General features: G+C 47.6%; 4 protein-coding genes across 4 annotated transcripts; 2 read left to right on the plus strand and 2 right to left on the minus strand.

The window, feature by feature from the left end:
* Positions 1 to 2,221: 2,221 nt before the first annotated feature.
* On the minus strand, positions 2,222 to 3,730 carry FTJAE_2404 (BAS1-transcription factor; the record flags this gene model as incomplete). Its single annotated transcript, XM_037348596.1, has 3 exons — positions 2,222 to 3,270; positions 3,318 to 3,441; positions 3,551 to 3,730. 3 exons carry the CDS (start codon positions 3,728 to 3,730, stop codon positions 2,222 to 2,224), a joined length of 1,353 nt encoding a protein of 450 aa, XP_037210656.1.
* An 8,788-nt stretch (positions 3,731 to 12,518) lies between these two features.
* FTJAE_2406 (uncharacterized protein) lies at positions 12,519 to 13,837 on the plus strand (the record flags this gene model as incomplete). Its single annotated transcript, XM_037348597.1, has 3 exons — positions 12,519 to 12,781; positions 12,845 to 13,427; positions 13,481 to 13,837. The coding sequence occupies 3 exons, from the start codon at positions 12,519 to 12,521 to the stop codon at positions 13,835 to 13,837; spliced, it is 1,203 nt and encodes a 400-aa protein (XP_037210657.1).
* Positions 13,838 to 14,940: 1,103 nt separating this feature from the next.
* Positions 14,941 to 16,347, plus strand: FTJAE_2407 (uncharacterized protein; the record flags this gene model as incomplete). The annotated part of the gene is made up of 3 exons (XM_037348598.1): positions 14,941 to 15,242; positions 15,298 to 15,883; positions 15,949 to 16,347. 3 exons carry the CDS (start codon positions 14,941 to 14,943, stop codon positions 16,345 to 16,347), a joined length of 1,287 nt encoding a protein of 428 aa, XP_037210658.1.
* Positions 16,348 to 16,786: 439 nt separating this feature from the next.
* FTJAE_2408 (uncharacterized protein) lies at positions 16,787 to 18,157 on the minus strand (the record flags this gene model as incomplete). The annotated part of the gene is made up of 1 exon (XM_037348599.1): positions 16,787 to 18,157. One exon carries the CDS (start codon positions 18,155 to 18,157, stop codon positions 16,787 to 16,789), a length of 1,371 nt encoding a protein of 456 aa, XP_037210659.1.
* Between the last annotated feature and the right edge of the window lie 798 nt (positions 18,158 to 18,955).

The following is an 18,955-nucleotide window of genomic DNA, read 5'->3' on the forward strand; positions in this document are numbered from 1 at the left end:
TTGATCGACGCACAGCTAAGACAAAGGGACCCTTGATCAAAGTCGTAATCTCATCTGGAACCTACAGCATGCGATGCGGGGATAGACCCTGATGAGTAATTGATAGGAATGTGATACTGAAACTTATCTTGCAGAATGATATCGAACAGCACCGAAAGCCAACAGATCTTGATTCAGATCTGGTTTATGCATGTGGAGAATGATATACCCATTCAGAGCCGACTGCAGCTTGAGCGAGCTAAACGAGGTCATATTTCGTGCGCATGTCGCAGATCAGATCTCATCACATCTCTCTACCAGTCGTACAGTCTTTAGTTTAACTTTGGACCACTTCTTAGTGAAAGGTTGGTCGATTCTCTTAGACTGAAGCTTGATACAATTCAAGCACTGTCTACCTTCTGAGACCCGAAAGTCTTTGAATTTTAACTGGATACATACTGGACGAAGCGGTGAGCCAGATGTTTGTTTCAAAACGCCGCATGCTTGCATCATTTACCGCCTGGCAGAGAGAAATGGAGGCGAGGACCGGGGAGCAAAAGCAAAGGCCGAAACACGGCAGGATGTCTCACGAGTTGGCCCTGCTTGACGCAAGATTAACTTTTCTTGGCTACTCTTGTTTCAGGGTCTCCTCTTCGCCCCCGGTAATAGGAACTTCCCGGTCTGTGGCGATGCGGAAATTGGCAGAAGCATACGTCCGCTAAGACAGCTGATTAGAAACTTCCTATCACTTCACGATTAGACACACATTGCGTTTGGATTTATTTGATTTACTCATATACATATTAATCTGTGGAAGTAGACGAGATCTACCGCTAGTCAACGGATATCACTGACATCAGTATTATGACTTCAGTTTTAAAGATCCCTTATACAAGCGTGATCCACTCCAACTCCCATCCCTGTTGAAGGGCCTCTCTATCCATAATCCCATAAGCATACGCCTGTTCAACGGAAACAAAGACTCTATCATCGAGCGGCCTTGGTATAAACGGCATGTTCTCCCCAAGTAAAACACATAAATAACCCCTCATCGCAAATCTACACTCGTTGGCCTACAAAATCCGTTTCTGTTTGGAAGTCCTGATGTTGAAAGACAGAGTTGAAATCTGCGATCCCAAACAGAATTAACCATTGCCGCGAAACCAGCTCTCGTGCGAGGTTTGCTGTAATCTCGAGGCTTGTTGGGGAAAAGAGTGAACATGCTGCGCATGAAATCACGCCAGTCGACTTCCTCATGTGATCCTAGACAGCAGACACGAGGATCTCGTCCTTTGTATCGGTGTTGCACACCGCGCGCACGACTTCGGTGATCTTATCGATGATAATGCCTCGCAGCACGATTCTCGCAGGAAGTCCGTTCCTGCTCCCATCTTGATGCCAATTATACATGTAAAGACACCCAAACTCTTGTCCGAGTTCTTATAGCTCTCTGGAAAAGACGATCCATAGTTAGGACAACAGTAAGGCAAAGCCGCCGATCGTGTCTCGGCATGCTCCGCAATTCAAACAAAAGACTCAAGATTACTTGACTCCTGGACAAGCAAGCATAGAACGTATTTGAACACCATCTCATGGGAGACATGGTTGTCAGCAAAGGCCCTGCCCCCTACAGCTAGGTAGGCATACACACAATCTTCCGATCAGATGCTTGCGATTCCTAAACATTTCCAAAGCCATTCTGACCAAGACATTTTTGTCAGATTATTCCTGGAGGACGTAAAATCTTTTGATACAGTCCCGGAGAGTTTTAGAGAACGTCTTGACACCGGTAATTCGCGATGCAGCATCCATTCCGATCATGGCTCACAGACATGAGATGTGCACAATTCCGCTTGATTGAGCCGAAGCGCATTTGTGTAACATGCAGCGTTCGGTCGACCAACCTCAACGTCCGGAATGCATCATACAGGTTGTCATTGATCGTAGCTTGCTGATCATTTTACTTCGATGATGTATAATATATACGAATCACCCTGGAAGTAGGACAACGTGATATATGGGGGCTCAGAAAAGCGTTATCTTCCGGGCGACATTATCGAACGCTTCTTCGTTGTTAGTGTTAGCCTAGATCTTACTTGGCCACACAAAGCAACACAAAGCCATGGCGGAATGGAGATCAATGGTGGGATTTTCTGCATGACATTTACCCCAGTCATTTTGGCTTATCCAGCCCAACGTGCTGACTTGACTGGACGAAGTGAGATCTGGTAAGCTGAGCGCATCACCCTGGGTTTTGGGGCCCATTCTCGTTTTGCAAATGTGCTTGCATCGCCTCAGCTTCTGACTGCTGCTCCAGCTGCCGCCATTGATCTCCATTGCCTGGGTAGTGATGATAGTGATGAAAATGATGATGGACATGGTGATGATGGTGGTGGTGAATTGTCTGCTGAGTAGCCGCTGGTACCCCTGGTACTGTCGGGACCTGAAATTGCTCGGTAAATGTCTGAGGCAATGAATTCGATTCGTCTGCTGGTCCTGGGGCTGTCCAGTTCTTCGGTGTTGGGGGATTACCAGTCATTCCTAGCCACATATTCTGATCCGTGGGCGAGGTACCAGGTGGCAGCATTGTACCAAGTGATGACCAAGTAGAGGGCGATTGCATGAAGGATGCATTCGTAGTATTCTGATTTTGCTGCGCTTGGGGCGGTTTCGGAGGCTGTGGCCATGGTTTTGGGTCATTTTGTGCCTGGGTCCCGATACTCGAGGGAAGATCGGGAATAGGTACGATACTTGCTGGGGCAGCACCTGGGGCAGGTACGTCATTCGGCGTTTCTGTTTCATCACTTGGGTCGGATTCTCTCAATGGCGATGGGGAAGGGCCTGTGAAGGTGTCGAAAAAGGCTGAGTCGAGAAAGCTAGTTCCCATTTGGTCATGACTCATATCGGCATCCATTGGAAAGTGCATCAAGTCGGTCGTCGCTCCATGGTTCGTCTCAATGCTGAGATTTGGATTATGGGCCGCCGGTGATATCCCATTATCGAATGGGGACATCTGAGACGAGGATGATGGAGTAGTGCCTTGAGATCTGCTCTGTCGATTATGTGACAGTCGTGAGAGTGTACGCCATCGATTACGACAGGTGAGAGGAGGTCTCCCGGGTATTCGTGACGAGATGGCGACCCATCGATGACCCAATGCTGCTACACCTTGGCGTAAAAGGTTATCCTCCTCCGCAGTCCAGTCGCTCAAACGGTTTTTGGCAGATGGATTCAAGATATCATTATATCTTTTGGAACATTGGTCATCCTTCCGCCCAGGAATGAGAAGGGCTAGCATGCGTTAGACTATGCAATGACTGGAGGAGGGATGAGTTTACCAATTTCATTCCAAAGCGGTCCAAGTCGAGCATAAGCTGAGAGGAGGATCTCATCCTCTTGAGAAGTCCATCGTCCTTTACGCAGTGATGGATCCAGTGAGTGAAGCCATCTTTTTCGACAGTCCTAAGCAGGCAGTCAGTTCCCATCTCTCTCATCTCATATCCTCTGGCAGTGAGCGCGCATCATGCAAGGCAATGGTCGCGTTGAAGCACGTGCAGAGGTGGCGACTCACCTTGGCCGTCCGGCCCTCCAGGCCAGAAGCTATGTCCTTCCATCTACCCTCAGACCCTCTACTAGCACCAAAGTGCCCAACAAGAGTCCTCAGAGTCGCATCCTCGGCTGGTGTCCAGGGTCGTCGATGCTTAGGTGTATTGGCGGGGGGAGACTGTGGAGAGGTCTCTTGACCTGACATGGAGGTGCGCGCGACGATGGATGATCTGAGATGAGAGTGCGCTCATAGAAAGACAGGCATCACGTTTCCATAGAGCCAAGCGGGTCGTTGTTGATGTTATAGCTGAGAGTTGCGGATGTCGTTGTTGATGATTGAATGTTCAAGATTGGTCCGGCTGTTGAGGTTCCGTTTTTCCGTGGCTCATCGGAACCCGACAGCCGAGAAAAGGTGAGGACACAGCCACATAGCGCCACACTCAAGCCTGGTGAAGGCCTACACGATAGAAAGAAAAAGCAGCTTGAGACGCTGTAGTAAATTTAGCATTGATGCAGTGCATGCATGTATCTAAATCTCACTAACGTCTGGATAAAGCACAAAAATTATAACTTGCATTGCTTCAGGTTTTTGTCTTAGCGGTGCGGAAGACATGTCAATTTTGTTGATCCTGCTAGTACCCTTTTACAGAACAGTGTTTGTCTCTGTCTCGGCACCTACCGTCCTTATACAAAAAGCATTGTGATCCTAAATTCGTCCCACAAGCATAACATTCGCGTTCGTCTTCACAAGTATATTGGCATAGTAACCAAGTAGTATGTGACAGAGTCTTATATATAGTGCCGATTGGGCCCCTGGGTTGGGGTTGGGGTTTGGTTGGGGGCTGGGCTGGTACTTGGCCAGCTCTGACGACAAGGATGCGACTTGATTAGCGCACAACGTCTGTTGGACTAGAATCCTTGATTGGCATTGTGTTTGCTCTGCAGATATCATGGCTTCATAGCTTGCTTTTTGAGTAGAGATGCTCGCCTCACAGCTTGTCTTGTCTGCAGCCAAGGCTGAAGCCACTGTGCTGGAGCAAAGATTTGCTGCCTGTGCTGACATGCTTGCCTTGCCTTGAATAAAGCATCCGTCGTACTCTGGACAAGAAACCCCTGGTGGACAGACGCTGTCGCATGAGACTGGCAGCGGGTTCAGCCCACGAGGCCCTCTCGCAGCAACTGATCGGTTATTACTAACAATAATCATCGAGGGAATAGGACATCTCATACCAATTGAGGGGCCTCGAAGGGCAAAGAGCAGAAAGGTGCTTGAAATGTGCATTTGGAGTTAATTGTCAATCGGTCTGAGCGCAAGCTCAATAAGAGTTTGTTGGTAGGGGAGCGTAACTGGGCCTGATTCGCCATTTATAGTTGACCTTTTCAGCTACACGTTTCGAAGACATGAATAAGATTCAGAACTAGTGGGATGCGAGCAAGTCGAGCTGAATACATGTATTGGAACTCATTGACCTCGAATGCCAAAGCTTTGTTGCTCGGGTCGCCAACTGCATGATCGGCTTACGGACAGAGGAAGCGATCCTGCTGTCAGCTCCAATTCATGTAGCGATCCTTTCCCTATTTCGCACACCGCATAAGCCCTCGTGCTGCCATTCGACCAAAACTCGCTCAACGGCACATGGTTGGATCGCATTGAGCGTTACTAGACAAGGTGATAACTTGAATGTCAGACGATGCATGCATATTGAATTTCAGCATGCAACTATTTCGCATCTCACCAAGGTCGCTAGCACATGGCTGGCTGAGTACCTTGTTACGGTTCCGTCGCACCCGATTGAGACAATGGGTACTTTTGAATGGACAAGCGAATGCAGGTTGAGTTTGAGCTGATGCTGTCGGGAGCAGAGGCAGCTGATGTTGCCTGAATGCACATACCCCCCGATGTGACGGATAGGCCGAGATGTAGTAGCAGATTGGGGAGAAATTAAGGCACAGAAAAGCTATTTTGCGTAGAAGAAGCCAGGCCATTGGCTAAGGTGCTGCACTGGCCGTCAGTCTTGCATAAAAACATGCAGATATCTCTCAGTCACCTACACCATCTTGTAGTTAATGTCTCTACCTCAAGGTCGGATGGCACGGAACCCTCAGACCTCATATCCTGTCTAAAAATGACTGAAGTATCACAGGCTAAAAGAAAAGTTCAGCCAGCCACTTATGGAGGTACAGACACCGGGTATTTTGGATGCATCCTCAGCTGCACACAGACCCTGCTCCGCAAGCTACTGCAGAAGCCAAGAAGAAAACAGCCATTGGGAATAGTTTTGGGCTGAAGAGAAATGAACCATGCGCCTCTTTTGGTAGACAAGAAAGGATCCATCGTTAGTTTCCTGCACTGACTAGGGGTCTCCCCTACGCAGTTGACCATGACCCAATTCATCCAACTACTTCCATATATGGCCCCGTGATCCTTTTATCGACACTGGCTTGCTCTGTTCCTTGCTCTGTCCCTACAGCCTCTTGTATATTATAGTGGATTCCTGCTCTTCTCATATACACAAGACCTAGCCATCCCACTCACCTTGGACTTGCTTCACCCCTCTATGTTCATCTCAACATCCCACTAGCATCACAATGAAGCCCAGTCTTTTGGTTATCTTCTCGAACCTCATTTGGGGCGTTGTGTCTCAGCAGGCTCCGCTACTTGTCACTACCACTTCAACTACCTACCCATCTTTCGTCATCACATCTACACCTCTCCCCGCATGCCCATCAAATGTCCTGTGTGCTCATACAGTCTGCATAGAAGAAGTCCATGTTCTTGGAACTAAGACTGTAACTACTACTACAACTGTGCTATCTACTCTGGTATGTCCTGAGTGTTGACGAAGAAGGCTATTACTAATTAGTGTCACCTACAGATCAAACCTGTCACAGTCTGGAAGACTGAGACTTCAACAACTACCGTCCCAGGCAAAGATTGTACGGTTACTAATCATGTCATCACATCGAGATATGACACCTCGACTGTCGAAGCCACGACAACCAATTTCATCACTATCGACAGCACAGTATATGCCACAACAACAGTTGTTGAAACTGTATCTCAGCTTTGTGACCCAACTCCGAAACCAGACCCAAGTCCTGGATCTTCTGCGGGCGATGACTCGACCTCAGACCCAGTCACATCTTCTGTCACTATTCTAGAATATGAGCTGGACTATAAGAAAAGGGATACACCAAACTCCGTGTCTCTCACCTCATCAACTACGCTGCCCTTGCCTATTACTCGCACAGCAACAGTTGAAGAGAATCCAACACCCAGTCGAGTATCAAACCCTATATGCGCTCGATCTGGAAAATTGACCTACAGCTTTCTTCAAGGCTACGGCTGGGACGTAAGTTGCCTTGATCTTCAAAAGAAACTCTCGAGATATTTGTCTAACTACTATCGCAGAACCTTGACCTCAAGAGAGTAACAGATCCCGTACCCGAGTTCAGTTTCGGTCCTATTCACTTCAAATCAGCGAATTTGAGTCTTGATACCAAGGCGAATATCATCGAACAAGGGACTCATCCCGTAATTAGGGCTACTACCGGCCAACTATCATTCAGAGTGACTAGCTCTATGGAACTTCTGTCATTCGTCATTGAACTTCCTCAAGATGCTGCTCTCGACGATGTCCCTCTCAACTTTGAGCTCCAGTTTGCACATTTAGCAACTTACCACTATAGCTTGAGCGGCGGCTCTTATGGTCAACGTAAATCTCCCTCTTGGGAGATTTCGAACCTAGGATTTTGGCTATATCAGGTTCAGGACCCCAAGTCAGAGGCCTCGTCAGTTTCTATGTCATTGAAGAGAGCAGACACTGGCGCTCTGGTACCGTTTGATCTTCGTCAAGTACTACTTTGCTACTAGTAGTTATATCCAAGCCTATCGATGAAAGAGGTTAACTGGAGGCCACGAGACTAGATATTTGAGATCGGAGCGGATATGAAGAGGGGGCGAGGAAATACTGCATTACAGGGGTTTGAGTCAGAACAGGTTTCGCGGTGGTGCAGGGACGAGAGGCTTGGCACCAGAACTCAATAAGTTCATATAGCGTGTAAATGCAAGTGACGTGATGCTCGATCCGACTCGCCCCACGTCAGCATTTGATGGACATCAGATCACTAATCTGGAGAGAACAATAGGATCGAGTCTTTTGAAGTAACAGCTGATCTTTAAACTCACAAATTGAATGAAATCAACACAGAGAGGCCATGCTGAGCTTAAGATAATCATCAGAGCGAACATCTTCCCTCTGCGGATGGCAGCAAGCCTTGAACAATACCTTCAGAACTGTGGAAAACGGGAAGACGCCTCGCCTTAAGCCTCTAGAACTCTGGAAAGACAACAGCTGATGGAAACGCCGGTTCCCACGCCGCCATTCTTTGGCCGAGCAGGCCATAATGAGATCTTCGAAGAAGCCAAGAACTACCTCTCACAACTTGACTCATCGGAGCTCGACTCCCGGGAAGCATGCACCCCTCGCTCTCACTCAAGCAAGACAATACGCTTTCAAGAGCTCCCACCGTCGATAAGACAGTCATGTCTCGCACTCCTTGGTTGCGTCTTCGGTCCTTCCTACGAACACATGATTGCACAGGGAACGAAAAATGAGAACAGATTATGGTCTAACCTGACTGTTCCAGCTGTCATCAACTCCTTGGAAGCAACCTTCGGGGCAAAGCTAGACCGACGGAAGCTCAATCTTGAACTCATCGCGCAGCAAATTTGCAATAATACGGCACAGCCATTCCAAGACATTGATACCAGCTCAAACGAGTGGATAGATCAGCTTTGTGGGTCGAATCTACGATGGGAGTCGATAGGGCTGCTCTGGAGTGTTTTGAGACGTATACCGGGGTCCTTTGAACCGATTGAGAAGAACAGGTTTCATATCCTGGAGAGCGGGACGGCCAACAAGCCGGTTTTGGCATTCTTGAGACATAGCATCAACCTCGCTCGGCACTTCACGTTGGCCAATGTCATCATATTGGATCTTCTGTTCCAGAAAGCCATCATGGAGTCGATGATTGTAGGTGATGCCAGTAAGTTTCGTTCTTCTTGTATACATCCAGATACTGATAGAATTTGGCAGGTCTTATTTGCTGGAGTTCCTTTGCAGATGCTGTTTCTGTGATGACTTATCTTGGAGTCCACGCCGAGAAGCTCACTGGACCTTACAAAGCGTCGCTGAGTTCAGAACATAAGCGGCGTCTTTTTGGCCGAGTTTATAATCTTGATAAAGCCATCGTCGCTTTCACTGGAAGGCCGCCGCTGCTTAATCCGCGATTTTGCTCAACACCGCCACCACTGGATTTGAGTGATGAGGATCTTCTCGCTGGAGGTGCTGTGCTTGAGAGGGCGGTGTCTGAGCTTGATGGTCGTGGTTGGAACTTGAGAGGCGGTGTTTATCCATCTAGTATCTGTCGAGCTGGTTACTTGATGGCTCAGATACTGAACGAAATCATTGATATCAGTCTTGGTTCCGGTTCCAATGCGACTGTTGAGACTATCAGGTACCCATCTCCCTCCCGTCCGCAATAGAAATGCTGCTAACCCCGCCAGATATCTGAAGCAGCGTCAGTTGAATGTCATCGCCGAACTTCCCAGGTGCCTTGTCTATGATCCTGACGACCCTACCGACCTTCCTCTTCCCAGAGCAGAAATACAGTCGTATGACAAAGACCTTTCTGACCCTCCCGTCGAGACAAATGTTGTGTCCATGAAAATATTCATCCGACTCACACATCTACAGAACATGTTCTTACTCGAGAGGCTGCTTCTTCAATATGGATGTCCGGACGAAGGGGATGTTCTTTTAGTTTCGTATGAGATGATAACGCTTACTCTAATGTTCTGGATGCACAAGGATCGGTTCCGTGATATTCGGCGTGATATGGAGTGGCTGGTAAGTTCTTGAGTCTAGTTATCTTCGAAACTGTCTGACACTTGTATAGCTTATGGCCTTTGCAGTGCCAGGCGGTGGCATCCTCTGCCTTGAACTACTCAGTCCAACATTCCAGGGCAAACATCCCAAGGACAGCCGCCTAAGTCGATCAAGTATTGTTCAGCAACTTAGTTTGCTTGTTGGGTTCTTGGACTGGGTTCACCCATCAGCACCAAACGGAGACCTTTGTGCGAGCTGTAAGACTGTGATACAGCGTGCGTTGGATTATCATCTCAATAATATGGATCCGATGAGTGATGTTGGATCATTGGACCAGTTCAGTTCTGGTTTGGCGGGGAGGCTCAACTTTCGATTCGAGTTGTTAAACACGTTTGATTGGCTCAATGCAGGATAAAGTCTTGTTAACACTGCCTGCGCGTGCGATCTGCAAGGTCTTAGGCGGGAACATGCATCTTCTGGCAGTGGCATGACATTGTCTCTGATTCACTTGCCTACTGTGGCCGCTCTCTGGGGGCAGCAAAAACTACAAACATCGAGTTACTTCACTTCTCCACCTTCTTATCTCTGCCGTTGCTCTAATCTTGATTTCTTTTCTTACCTCACAACACAGACCACGCTTCATTCACAGGAAGCCTTCATCACAGCACAAGCTTCAAGGCGTCAGCCTTGTTTGCGGCTATCACTATTCTCCCTTCGCAAGCGACTACACGAACAATCTTTCCTTGATTTGATCCGCCTGTTTGCTCTGGAAGCCAAGTGGTGCCTTGCAGAACACCGAGACCATGGCGGGAACATGTACAACCCCCGAACTCGCGACCATGCCGACAGAGATTGTGTGCATGATTGGCGCCAACTTGTCTGTTCATGACATCAAAGAATGGATCCTGGCATCGAAGCGATTTCGCGATATCTTCCTCTCACAAATCTGCAAGCATATCAAGTTCTCTGGGAACATGGAGCAACTGGATAACAACATTCTCTCCTACTTCCAAACCGCGACCGCCTCGTTCAGAGACCTTGTCCACCACAATATACGGTAAATGCCATCCACTGTTCTTTGTCTTGGTTTCAGTCGCTCACTTAATTTACAGATGTGTGACCTTTGATGTTCAGCCTCTTGACACGCCCCGGACCTTGAGAGCATGGGTTCGACACCCTCCGGCCAGTCTTCAGCAGATTGGACGATTCATAATCAGCAACCCTAATCTCCATCGAGTCGCTTTCAATACTCACTTGAAAAAGTTTAAGGAAATTCGTCTATTCAGGGACCTTGTTGAAGCCGGGCCACCTTGGCCAAACGTCAAAAGCCTCTCTTTCCAACTCCCTCGCGACAATGCACTGGTCATTAGTGCTCTCGTCCGTAAACTTGAAGAGGGGGCGCTTCAAACACTCTCCACATGTGCTGAGGTATTTCTTGTTACACCAATCAGGGAATATTCCTATGTCGCCAACGTCACTTCATTAAGTCTATGTAGGCAGGACCGCCAGGACTGGTGGTGGCTAAGTCGCAACATCGACCCCGTCATCGCAGGGCTGGACGAGGGTCTCCTGAAGATGATACACATATCATTTCCTAAGCTCGAATCACTCGTTCTTTACGATGGATTTCGAGATGATAGCGTTGGCAGCGGACCATTGGCCAATGGTGCTATGGTGGTAAGTGTTGATAAACAACCGAAAGATTCTCAAATCCTGTCTTCAATTACTGACATTGTTCTTTTCAAGGTCCGCATCATTTCGAAAGCGGTTTCAACACTTAAAAAGATGCAGTCGCTACGTCGTTTTTCTTTCGAATTCGACAAGTCTCGTCTGAACCCTGATGCTGTTTCCGAAATACTGGAACAAACACCGAATTCTTTCAACGACGTGATCGATGATGACTGGGAGGACGAAGCAGTGGCCGACTTTCTCTTGCTTTCCCTCCTGGTGCACCATCTGCCCACTATCGAGGAGATCTGTATTACATCCGATTACCCCGGCTTCTACCGAGCAACCCTCACGGAGGGCGAATGGGATTGTGATTTCGATTCTTTCGATGATCCATCTCAAAAGGACTTGTTCCCGAGTGTTCTGATGAGATAAATCGAGGTGTTATGCAATCTGAATGGGGCCTTGAAGGTTGAGCTCAAGAGTTGAGTTTCTATGCCAGATATGCAGGCAGTGGATATTCAATATCGCAAAACAACATGTTGTTTAGTTGCAGTCGATGCTCTGCTAATTGAGCAGACATCTTTATAGAATGGAAATGCCGGTTTAGCGGCAAGTGGGAAATCTTTTTTATGTTTTCCTTCGACGTGACAATTATCACCAATTTCACTAATCTCAAATGGCACCACTTCCCACTGAGACATGTTGACTTGACACTTGGAACAAGACGGCATGTTGTATCCTTGTGCATCATACTATCTTGGAGACATCTGATGAGAAGATTTCGCAATGAGAAGAGATGCTATTTTCTCATTACCTTTGTTCACATACTCTGGCAGTACCTTACTTCCAGAGAGTACTTCCGTAGCTCATAATTCAGGTATGATCATGCATACTATTAGACTGAAACCACCCGGAACTGACATTGGCGTTTGAAGCCAGAAGTATGGACGTTCTCGCCAATTCACTGCGCCCTACCAAAGGCCGTGAGCGAGAAAACTTCGGATAGAAAGCCAAGGTTTTACCAGAAGTGACAGTTCTAAAGGTTTACTAATATCTATCGAACGTGCCCAAGTCTCTTAATTAATTATGACGAGTGACCCAAATTTTGCCACTTTATTATGCCGATTTCTTCGTCCAAACTGAGACTTCACCATCCTCGACCCTTCACCTCGTTGACGTGAAAACAATTTCGCCCTTTGTCTCACGAAGTGAAGTTCCGAGGTCTTTTTACTGTGTTGCCTGCCTAAATCTACATTTGGTCAATACCTCAGTTGCTTCTAGGTTCTAGGTTTTCTCTGCCGGAATAAGCTCCCAGCCACAAATCTCAACTGCAAATAATACTTCTAGCCCATGACTTAAACATCTTCCTCAAACAACCTTGCCCAAGTTAACACACAACATCGCGAAGGAAAGCAAGAAGGTCGTATCAACATGTCGGAACGCGCAACCGCGGCGCTTCCAGCGTTGCCCACTGAGCTTCTGTTTATCATCGGGTCTTATTTACGCGACGACGAGCTTGTAGGCATCAGTGTGGCGTCAACTCGATTCCGGCAGATCTTCCTCCATCGACGATACGTGATGATCGAATTCTCGGGCTCCGTGAAACACATCGCTGGATGTTTGATACCTCTCTACTCAGAGGATGCCGACAACATCTCGGTAGATATGAAGAAACTGATCCGGACCTTCACCAGGTAGTACATCTTGACTCTCCACTGCCGCTAACTAGACCAGACCCGAGTACTGACTAGATTTAGATTTGTCACCATCAGAATCCATTATCCTCCGCATACAAATAATTTGCCTTTGCGATTTGCAAGAAATGACCTCGCCCATTTCGGAATTTTGCTTCGCTCAATAGATCGACTGTGCGGAGTGAACATTTCTCTAAGCTTCCCACGCCCTCGGGACTGCATTTCATTCAACAAGGCTTTACGTAATGCTGCTTATTGGTCCTACGGTACTACCAAGCCCTTGTCTCTTACCTTCTTGGATGATCCTGCGGATACGAATTTCAATGCCATATTCAGACGTTTTCTGCCCGCAGATCTCGGAGCCGTTCAGCTGCCTGGAGGGCTCAACAGGAAGCATTACACGAAGTTAAAAAGCTCTGTTAATGCCTATACTCTCAAGGCCTTGCACGTCGACAGAACAGTCAACAATCAGCAGACCCGACACGTAGTCCCAAGCCTAGACCATGACTTCCTTAGGGAAGTCAGAAAGGACTTTCCCCAGCTTGAATCACTCATCCTTCACGAAGATACACCCGGCCTTACTATCTACAGTGACTTAAGATGCTGGCCGTTCGGATTGGTCTGGTTTAACGATAAATCTGCCTTGGTAAGGGAAATCCTCACATACTAAGTCCTTCTGCAGCTAACCTACTCTGTCAGGACCGAAATATCAGAAGAATGGTTCGCCAACTTCAGCGGATGCCTTGTCTCCGCCGCTTTGCTTTCACGCTATGGTTTGCGAGACTTCACGGTCACCTCATCCCACATGAGTGGGAGGATTATGAAGGAACATATCGTCACAAGACCATGGTCGAAATGAACAAATTCTATATCGATAAGATTGTGACGGTGATCATGACTCGAGTTCCCAATCTTGTGGAGCTCTGTGTCTCGTCTAACCACCCAACCTTCTACAGAGGAACTAGACGCGATGGTCAAATCCATGTTGAGCGAGAATCCCGCCACAACCTCGGGGAGGAGAAACGCTTCCCCACCCTCTTACTGGACCTCAAATAAGGGAGATCTGTGTTGCTGAGCAGTATGTAAGCTTAGTGTAAAGGCTGATGAGTTTCGGTGTGATTTTTGAATATTCCCCAAGTTTCAGCTCTAATGATTTTTATTTAGGAAAGCAGATTTGCCCGTAAATCTGTGTGAGTGTTGCTTTAAACTCTTTCAGCACTCGGGGGTTCGCATGCTTGGTATGTACTTGGCAATGTAAGAATAGGATCTGTTGTGTCCGGCATGGAATGTAATATGGACCTCGGAGTGGGCTTCGAGGATATCCGACCGAGGTGGTTGAGATGGAACGCAAGAAGAATTGGCGTGTGAATTGAGGGTCTTTACCTGAAAATCAGGTACTACAGTTCGAGATGATATGGTAATGCTTGGTTTTGTATGTAACAACGTATTGGTCAAGATTTGATGCTTTCGCAACAACCCACCTGGATGATGCCTACGTACCTAGGAGGTTTCGTTCAGGCCTCTTCGGTACTGGGAGTTTATCGTAACTTAAGAACAGAGATAAGGGCAAGAGCCAGCTGACCAGGCAAATTCCCGTGACGCCAATGATTCCATTGTTAGTCATCAGAGAAGCTTCGAGGTTGAACCTTGTATTGCAAACGGGATACCATCTCCCAATGCACCCGTGATAGCAGTCACAGTTTAACTTTGAGGTCGGCAGATACTTGAGATGAAAAAAAAGAACAATGTTTTTTCCTTGTGAGATCGTTGAGCGAAACATGATCTGTCCTGTCGGGTGGTTATGGAAAGGTAATGATCGTAAGCATGCGTGCGTATTGAACACTTCGATCTTGCTCCAACAAGTCAAATGAATCTCAAATGTAGAACAACCCTACCTCTTTTTAAGTTCTAGACCTTATCCGCCACATCTTCAATTCGGTCAAATTAGGATCAAAGTCTGGCTGGCATTGGCGCTGCAAGCCCACTTTCTTCTATGTCTACTGTTCGCTTAAACATCAGAACTCTCTCGTCAAACCTTCAGGTAACTTAATTTCTCTGGTCTTCTCGGAAAAGAAATAATGCGTAGCGTATCAAGTCCTGCATCCTTCAATCTTCTCTTTCATTTTGTCTAACAGCGACAAATCGTCAACCTTGCAGTCATGGAGACTCAACCAGGAGAAGAGCGCGCTGTCGCCACGATGAACAATCTTCGCAAACCCACGCCTTCAAATTTGCTGGAGAAGATGCCACGGGAAGTCATCTTCATGATTGCATCACAGCTCCCCTTCCGTGGTGTCATGGTCGCTACCTTGGTATCCAAGCAACTTCGATCAGCCCTCATGCCTCTGATCTTCAACAAGATTACATTCTCTGGCGACTTCAAAGCATTATCTCGCGAGATGAGGTCTATTCTAAACGGCGAACTTGGAAACTTCATCAAACTAATTCTCCCCCATGCGAAGTACTCGTCTGCAGTATCCGAAAACTGAGAAATGCTGACTGATCTTGTCCTCCAGGGTTGTTACTATCCGCATCGAGCCTTGCAGCTTTCACGACATTGTTTCCGACTCTCATCTCTGGGAAAGCAGAATCGCGGTTATCAGCGAATTCATTTCCAAACTGTCATGTGTCGACACCATAGACTTTGCTTTTCGTAATTACTCTGTCAACTTCTATCGGGTAGCCCCCCCTTCTTTTGATGATCCTCACCTATCGAGTGTACTAGAATCTTTATCCAACACGCCCAAGTGGGATGGGCCAAAGACCGTCATCTTTTCTGGTCAAAGGAACCGCCCGAGCTTCACTACAATAATGCGTCAATTCACTCCCGACAGCGTCAAGGCAGTTCACCTTCCTCGTACAACCGCATGGGGTCATCGCGCAGCCTTGCAAGCAACAATGCCCTCGCTAAAGGGCCTGAAGTACGATATTACCAGGCTTCCTATCGAATCAACGACTCTTGCCTGTATCGACCAGACCACTCTTCGAATGATACACCAAAGCCTTCCACACCTTCATTCACTAGTTATTTGCCAAATGGACAGAGATACTTTCATGTTGCAATACGGTCCTATTACGAAAAAACCGAGGCTGCCTAATCTTGTGAGAATCCTATCTTTCCTTCTTCTTTCTTGTATTGCCTTGCTCTACTAATATGAGTATGATAGAGTGACCAGGTTGCACAACTCATTGGGCGCCTCAAGGAAATGCAGCAATTGCGACGTTTCGCATTCGCGTTGGACATGAAGTGGACGCCTCAGGAGTACAGCCCGGAAGCTTTTCTCGAGGTCTTTGAAAGACTGCGCCAGGCCGATTCGGTCATTTTGGCTTCCGAGGACATTGATTGGACCCCTTTTGATACATCTAAAACCCAGGATCATGAGTGGCATTCAAATCTCGTTACTCATATCCTCGACGCCGTTCCGCAGCTCAAGGAGCTTTGTGTCCTCCCACCTGGCTCAAGATTCTATCGAGGCACTAAGACTGAGGGCGTCGTATCATTTCGTCAAGTCAACTCAGGTGATCCGGGAGAGGAATCTCGATTTCCTAACCGTTTGCTGGATTAAGAGAGCTGAAGCTTATACGTATCTTTGGAAAGGTTAGAGACACTTCTCAGAGGATTCAGTAAGGATATATAATCTTGCATAGCCTCAAAGGCCTTCTAGAGAAGACAAGTGATAGATCTCGACTAGAAGAAATTTGTGCTTTCCGCCTTTTAGGCTAAGCATTGCCGCTTCAGATGAGGTTTGTGAGCATGAAATCAACGAAATCAAGGCGTATCTTTGTTTCGCAACTGTGCTACAAATTTTCCAGTCTCGCAGCCAAGCTCGCCAGATTTGGCGGCTCGTTGAGCTCCTCGTGGTCACCTCAAGCTCTGCTCATTCAGCGATGTCAATTTCCCAAAGCTCCAAATACAAAATGCCGCCCCAAAACTATATCATAAAAGGAGTGAATAGTTTCCCAATAGTCCACCGAGGCTTATAAAGTGACCGTGTTTCGTAACTCTTAATCATGTTTCTCACCAGTTTCCTCAGTCCCGCCCTTACTTTCCTGCTTCTCAACTTCCTGTTTCTCCTCCGGCTCTTCTCCCGGCTCCTCATCCCGGGTTGTCTCTGTAGCCTCATCTTGAAAATCCATAACCCGCCCATTGAGAAGCTTCTCCTGCTCCTCAAGAGAGCGTATGACAGGCTTAGCATTCAACTCTGCAGTCAGACGGTTGTTGATCTCCTCGCCCAACTTCTTGCGAGCCTCTCTCTGCTCATCCGTCAACGGAACACCCCGCTGCTGGCCGCCACATGGGCACTGTGCAAGCCAATCTGGTGCGATAAACTTCTGACTTCTCGTGCCAGATTCGATCACGGCCTCTAGAACGGCAAAGGTGAGATCAAGGATATTGTCCCTTCCGAACGACTCGGGATCTGTGAGCAGCTGAAGTCCTATTCCGAACACGACTGAAAGGATGGGTCCGGCGACCGGGATGAAGCCCAGGCCTAGTTGAGTGATTCGTATGAGCATGTCCCTGAGGAAAGGGTTGTGCTGGTATGGTCTCCAACCGACCTCGACGCCAAAGGTGGCGCTGAGGATTCTGGCGAAATCCATCTCGCGGAAGAAATCTCGATGGTTCGTGGTCGCGAAAGAAGATCTCCAAACTAACGACGAGTTGGCGAAAACAACCAGCTCTTGGCCACGCAGTTTGGATTCAAACAACCCATAGTCTGGATTGCGCAGCTTGTGTGGGATGCAAAGATAGGCAATGATGTCCTTTATGTTGAAACCCCATGTGACACCATCATTCCAGCCAAGACCGTTATGGGAGTTGAGATTAAAAATCCTGGTCCAACCGTTGATATCGACCATCTGAAGTTGCGTCCTGTGTCTGAAGTCGATAACGACATAGGTACACAGGTTAGTGAATGCTTGGTCTGTGTTGAATGCGACAGGGAAGTAGATAGCTCTCAGAGGGATTGTAGCATCGATCCATAGCCACTGGGTATCGGGCTCCAAGATTTCCACTGGACGAAGGATGTACTTTCTTTGGCCGCCTCTCTGGTGGTCTCTGCATTCATTCCAATTGAGGCTGTTGGGATGACTGTGAATTCTGAGCATGTTCGACGGTGACTTGGTTCTGCTCTCGCCCATCCAGAACCTGTCCCAGTCCCCGAACCGTGTGCCTCCAATTCCGGAGGGTGTACCATGCTGCCAGCGTGACCGGGGATGAGATCTCTGGGTCACGCCAGTCGCTGGCCATCCGTTCCAGTAGTACTCAAGAAGAACGGTTCTGTAGAACTGAGTTTGGTTGTTTGCACTCCAGTGGGAACTATATCTTAAAGAGTTTCTGACGAAGTAGCATTCGCCTTCTGGGTAGTATGAGGCCATTGCGAAGAGGAAAAACAGAGGTTGTAGTTGGGGCTGTGGCCTAGTGCTTAAACGTGCTGCTCAGAGCTTGGAAGAAAGAATATTCTCTTGGAAAGTTCTGAATTGATACTGGAGAAAGTTGGGGAAAGCCGTCTTGATATAACAGCTTTCTGCCACCACAACGCCTTCAGAAACAACAAACATACCAGTTTCAATTCCCAAGCCCAGTGCGACCTCTCCATGATAATCACATCATTCAGTCTGCAGTCCAAAGAGTCTGTGGCAGTTGACAACCCCGCACATGAAGCCATTTAACATAAGCCGGGGTAGCACGACTTCTTGACCGTTATGCTGCAGTACGAAGTCGTCCAAAAATGAGAAATACCATTGCAGTTTTGGCTTCATTGCATAGAATGAAGGGATCACGATTTTGAACGGCCCGAACATTGGTTTCACCCTGATGTTGTCAAACCCATGGGATGAAGCCAATTCGTAAAGGATCGTGGGGGTGGAGAGTGAGTACTGCGTGTTGTACTTCTCTGGGCATCTTCGGCAGTTGTGATGTGAGCTAGAGCCGAATATCTAATTATTTCAGCAAGTTTACGGCAGCATGATGTATAGTACGAAAGTACTTGTAGTTTTCTGGTTGCCTGCGACGGGATTCAATCATTACTGCTTTGAGATATGATATGACGCCATGTTCAAGAAGAGAGGAGAAAGACAAATCGTCACAGTCTGAAGATGATTGCCGTCAATGCTGTAGTCAGCGTAGGTTGAGGCTATAGGAGAAACTACAAGCCGTACGAATAAGGTCTGGCC

This window comes from Fusarium tjaetaba (assembly GCF_013396195.1).
Source record: "Fusarium tjaetaba strain NRRL 66243 chromosome Unknown NRRL66243_c0000041, whole genome shotgun sequence".
Lineage (NCBI taxonomy): Eukaryota > Fungi > Ascomycota > Sordariomycetes > Hypocreales > Nectriaceae > Fusarium > Fusarium tjaetaba.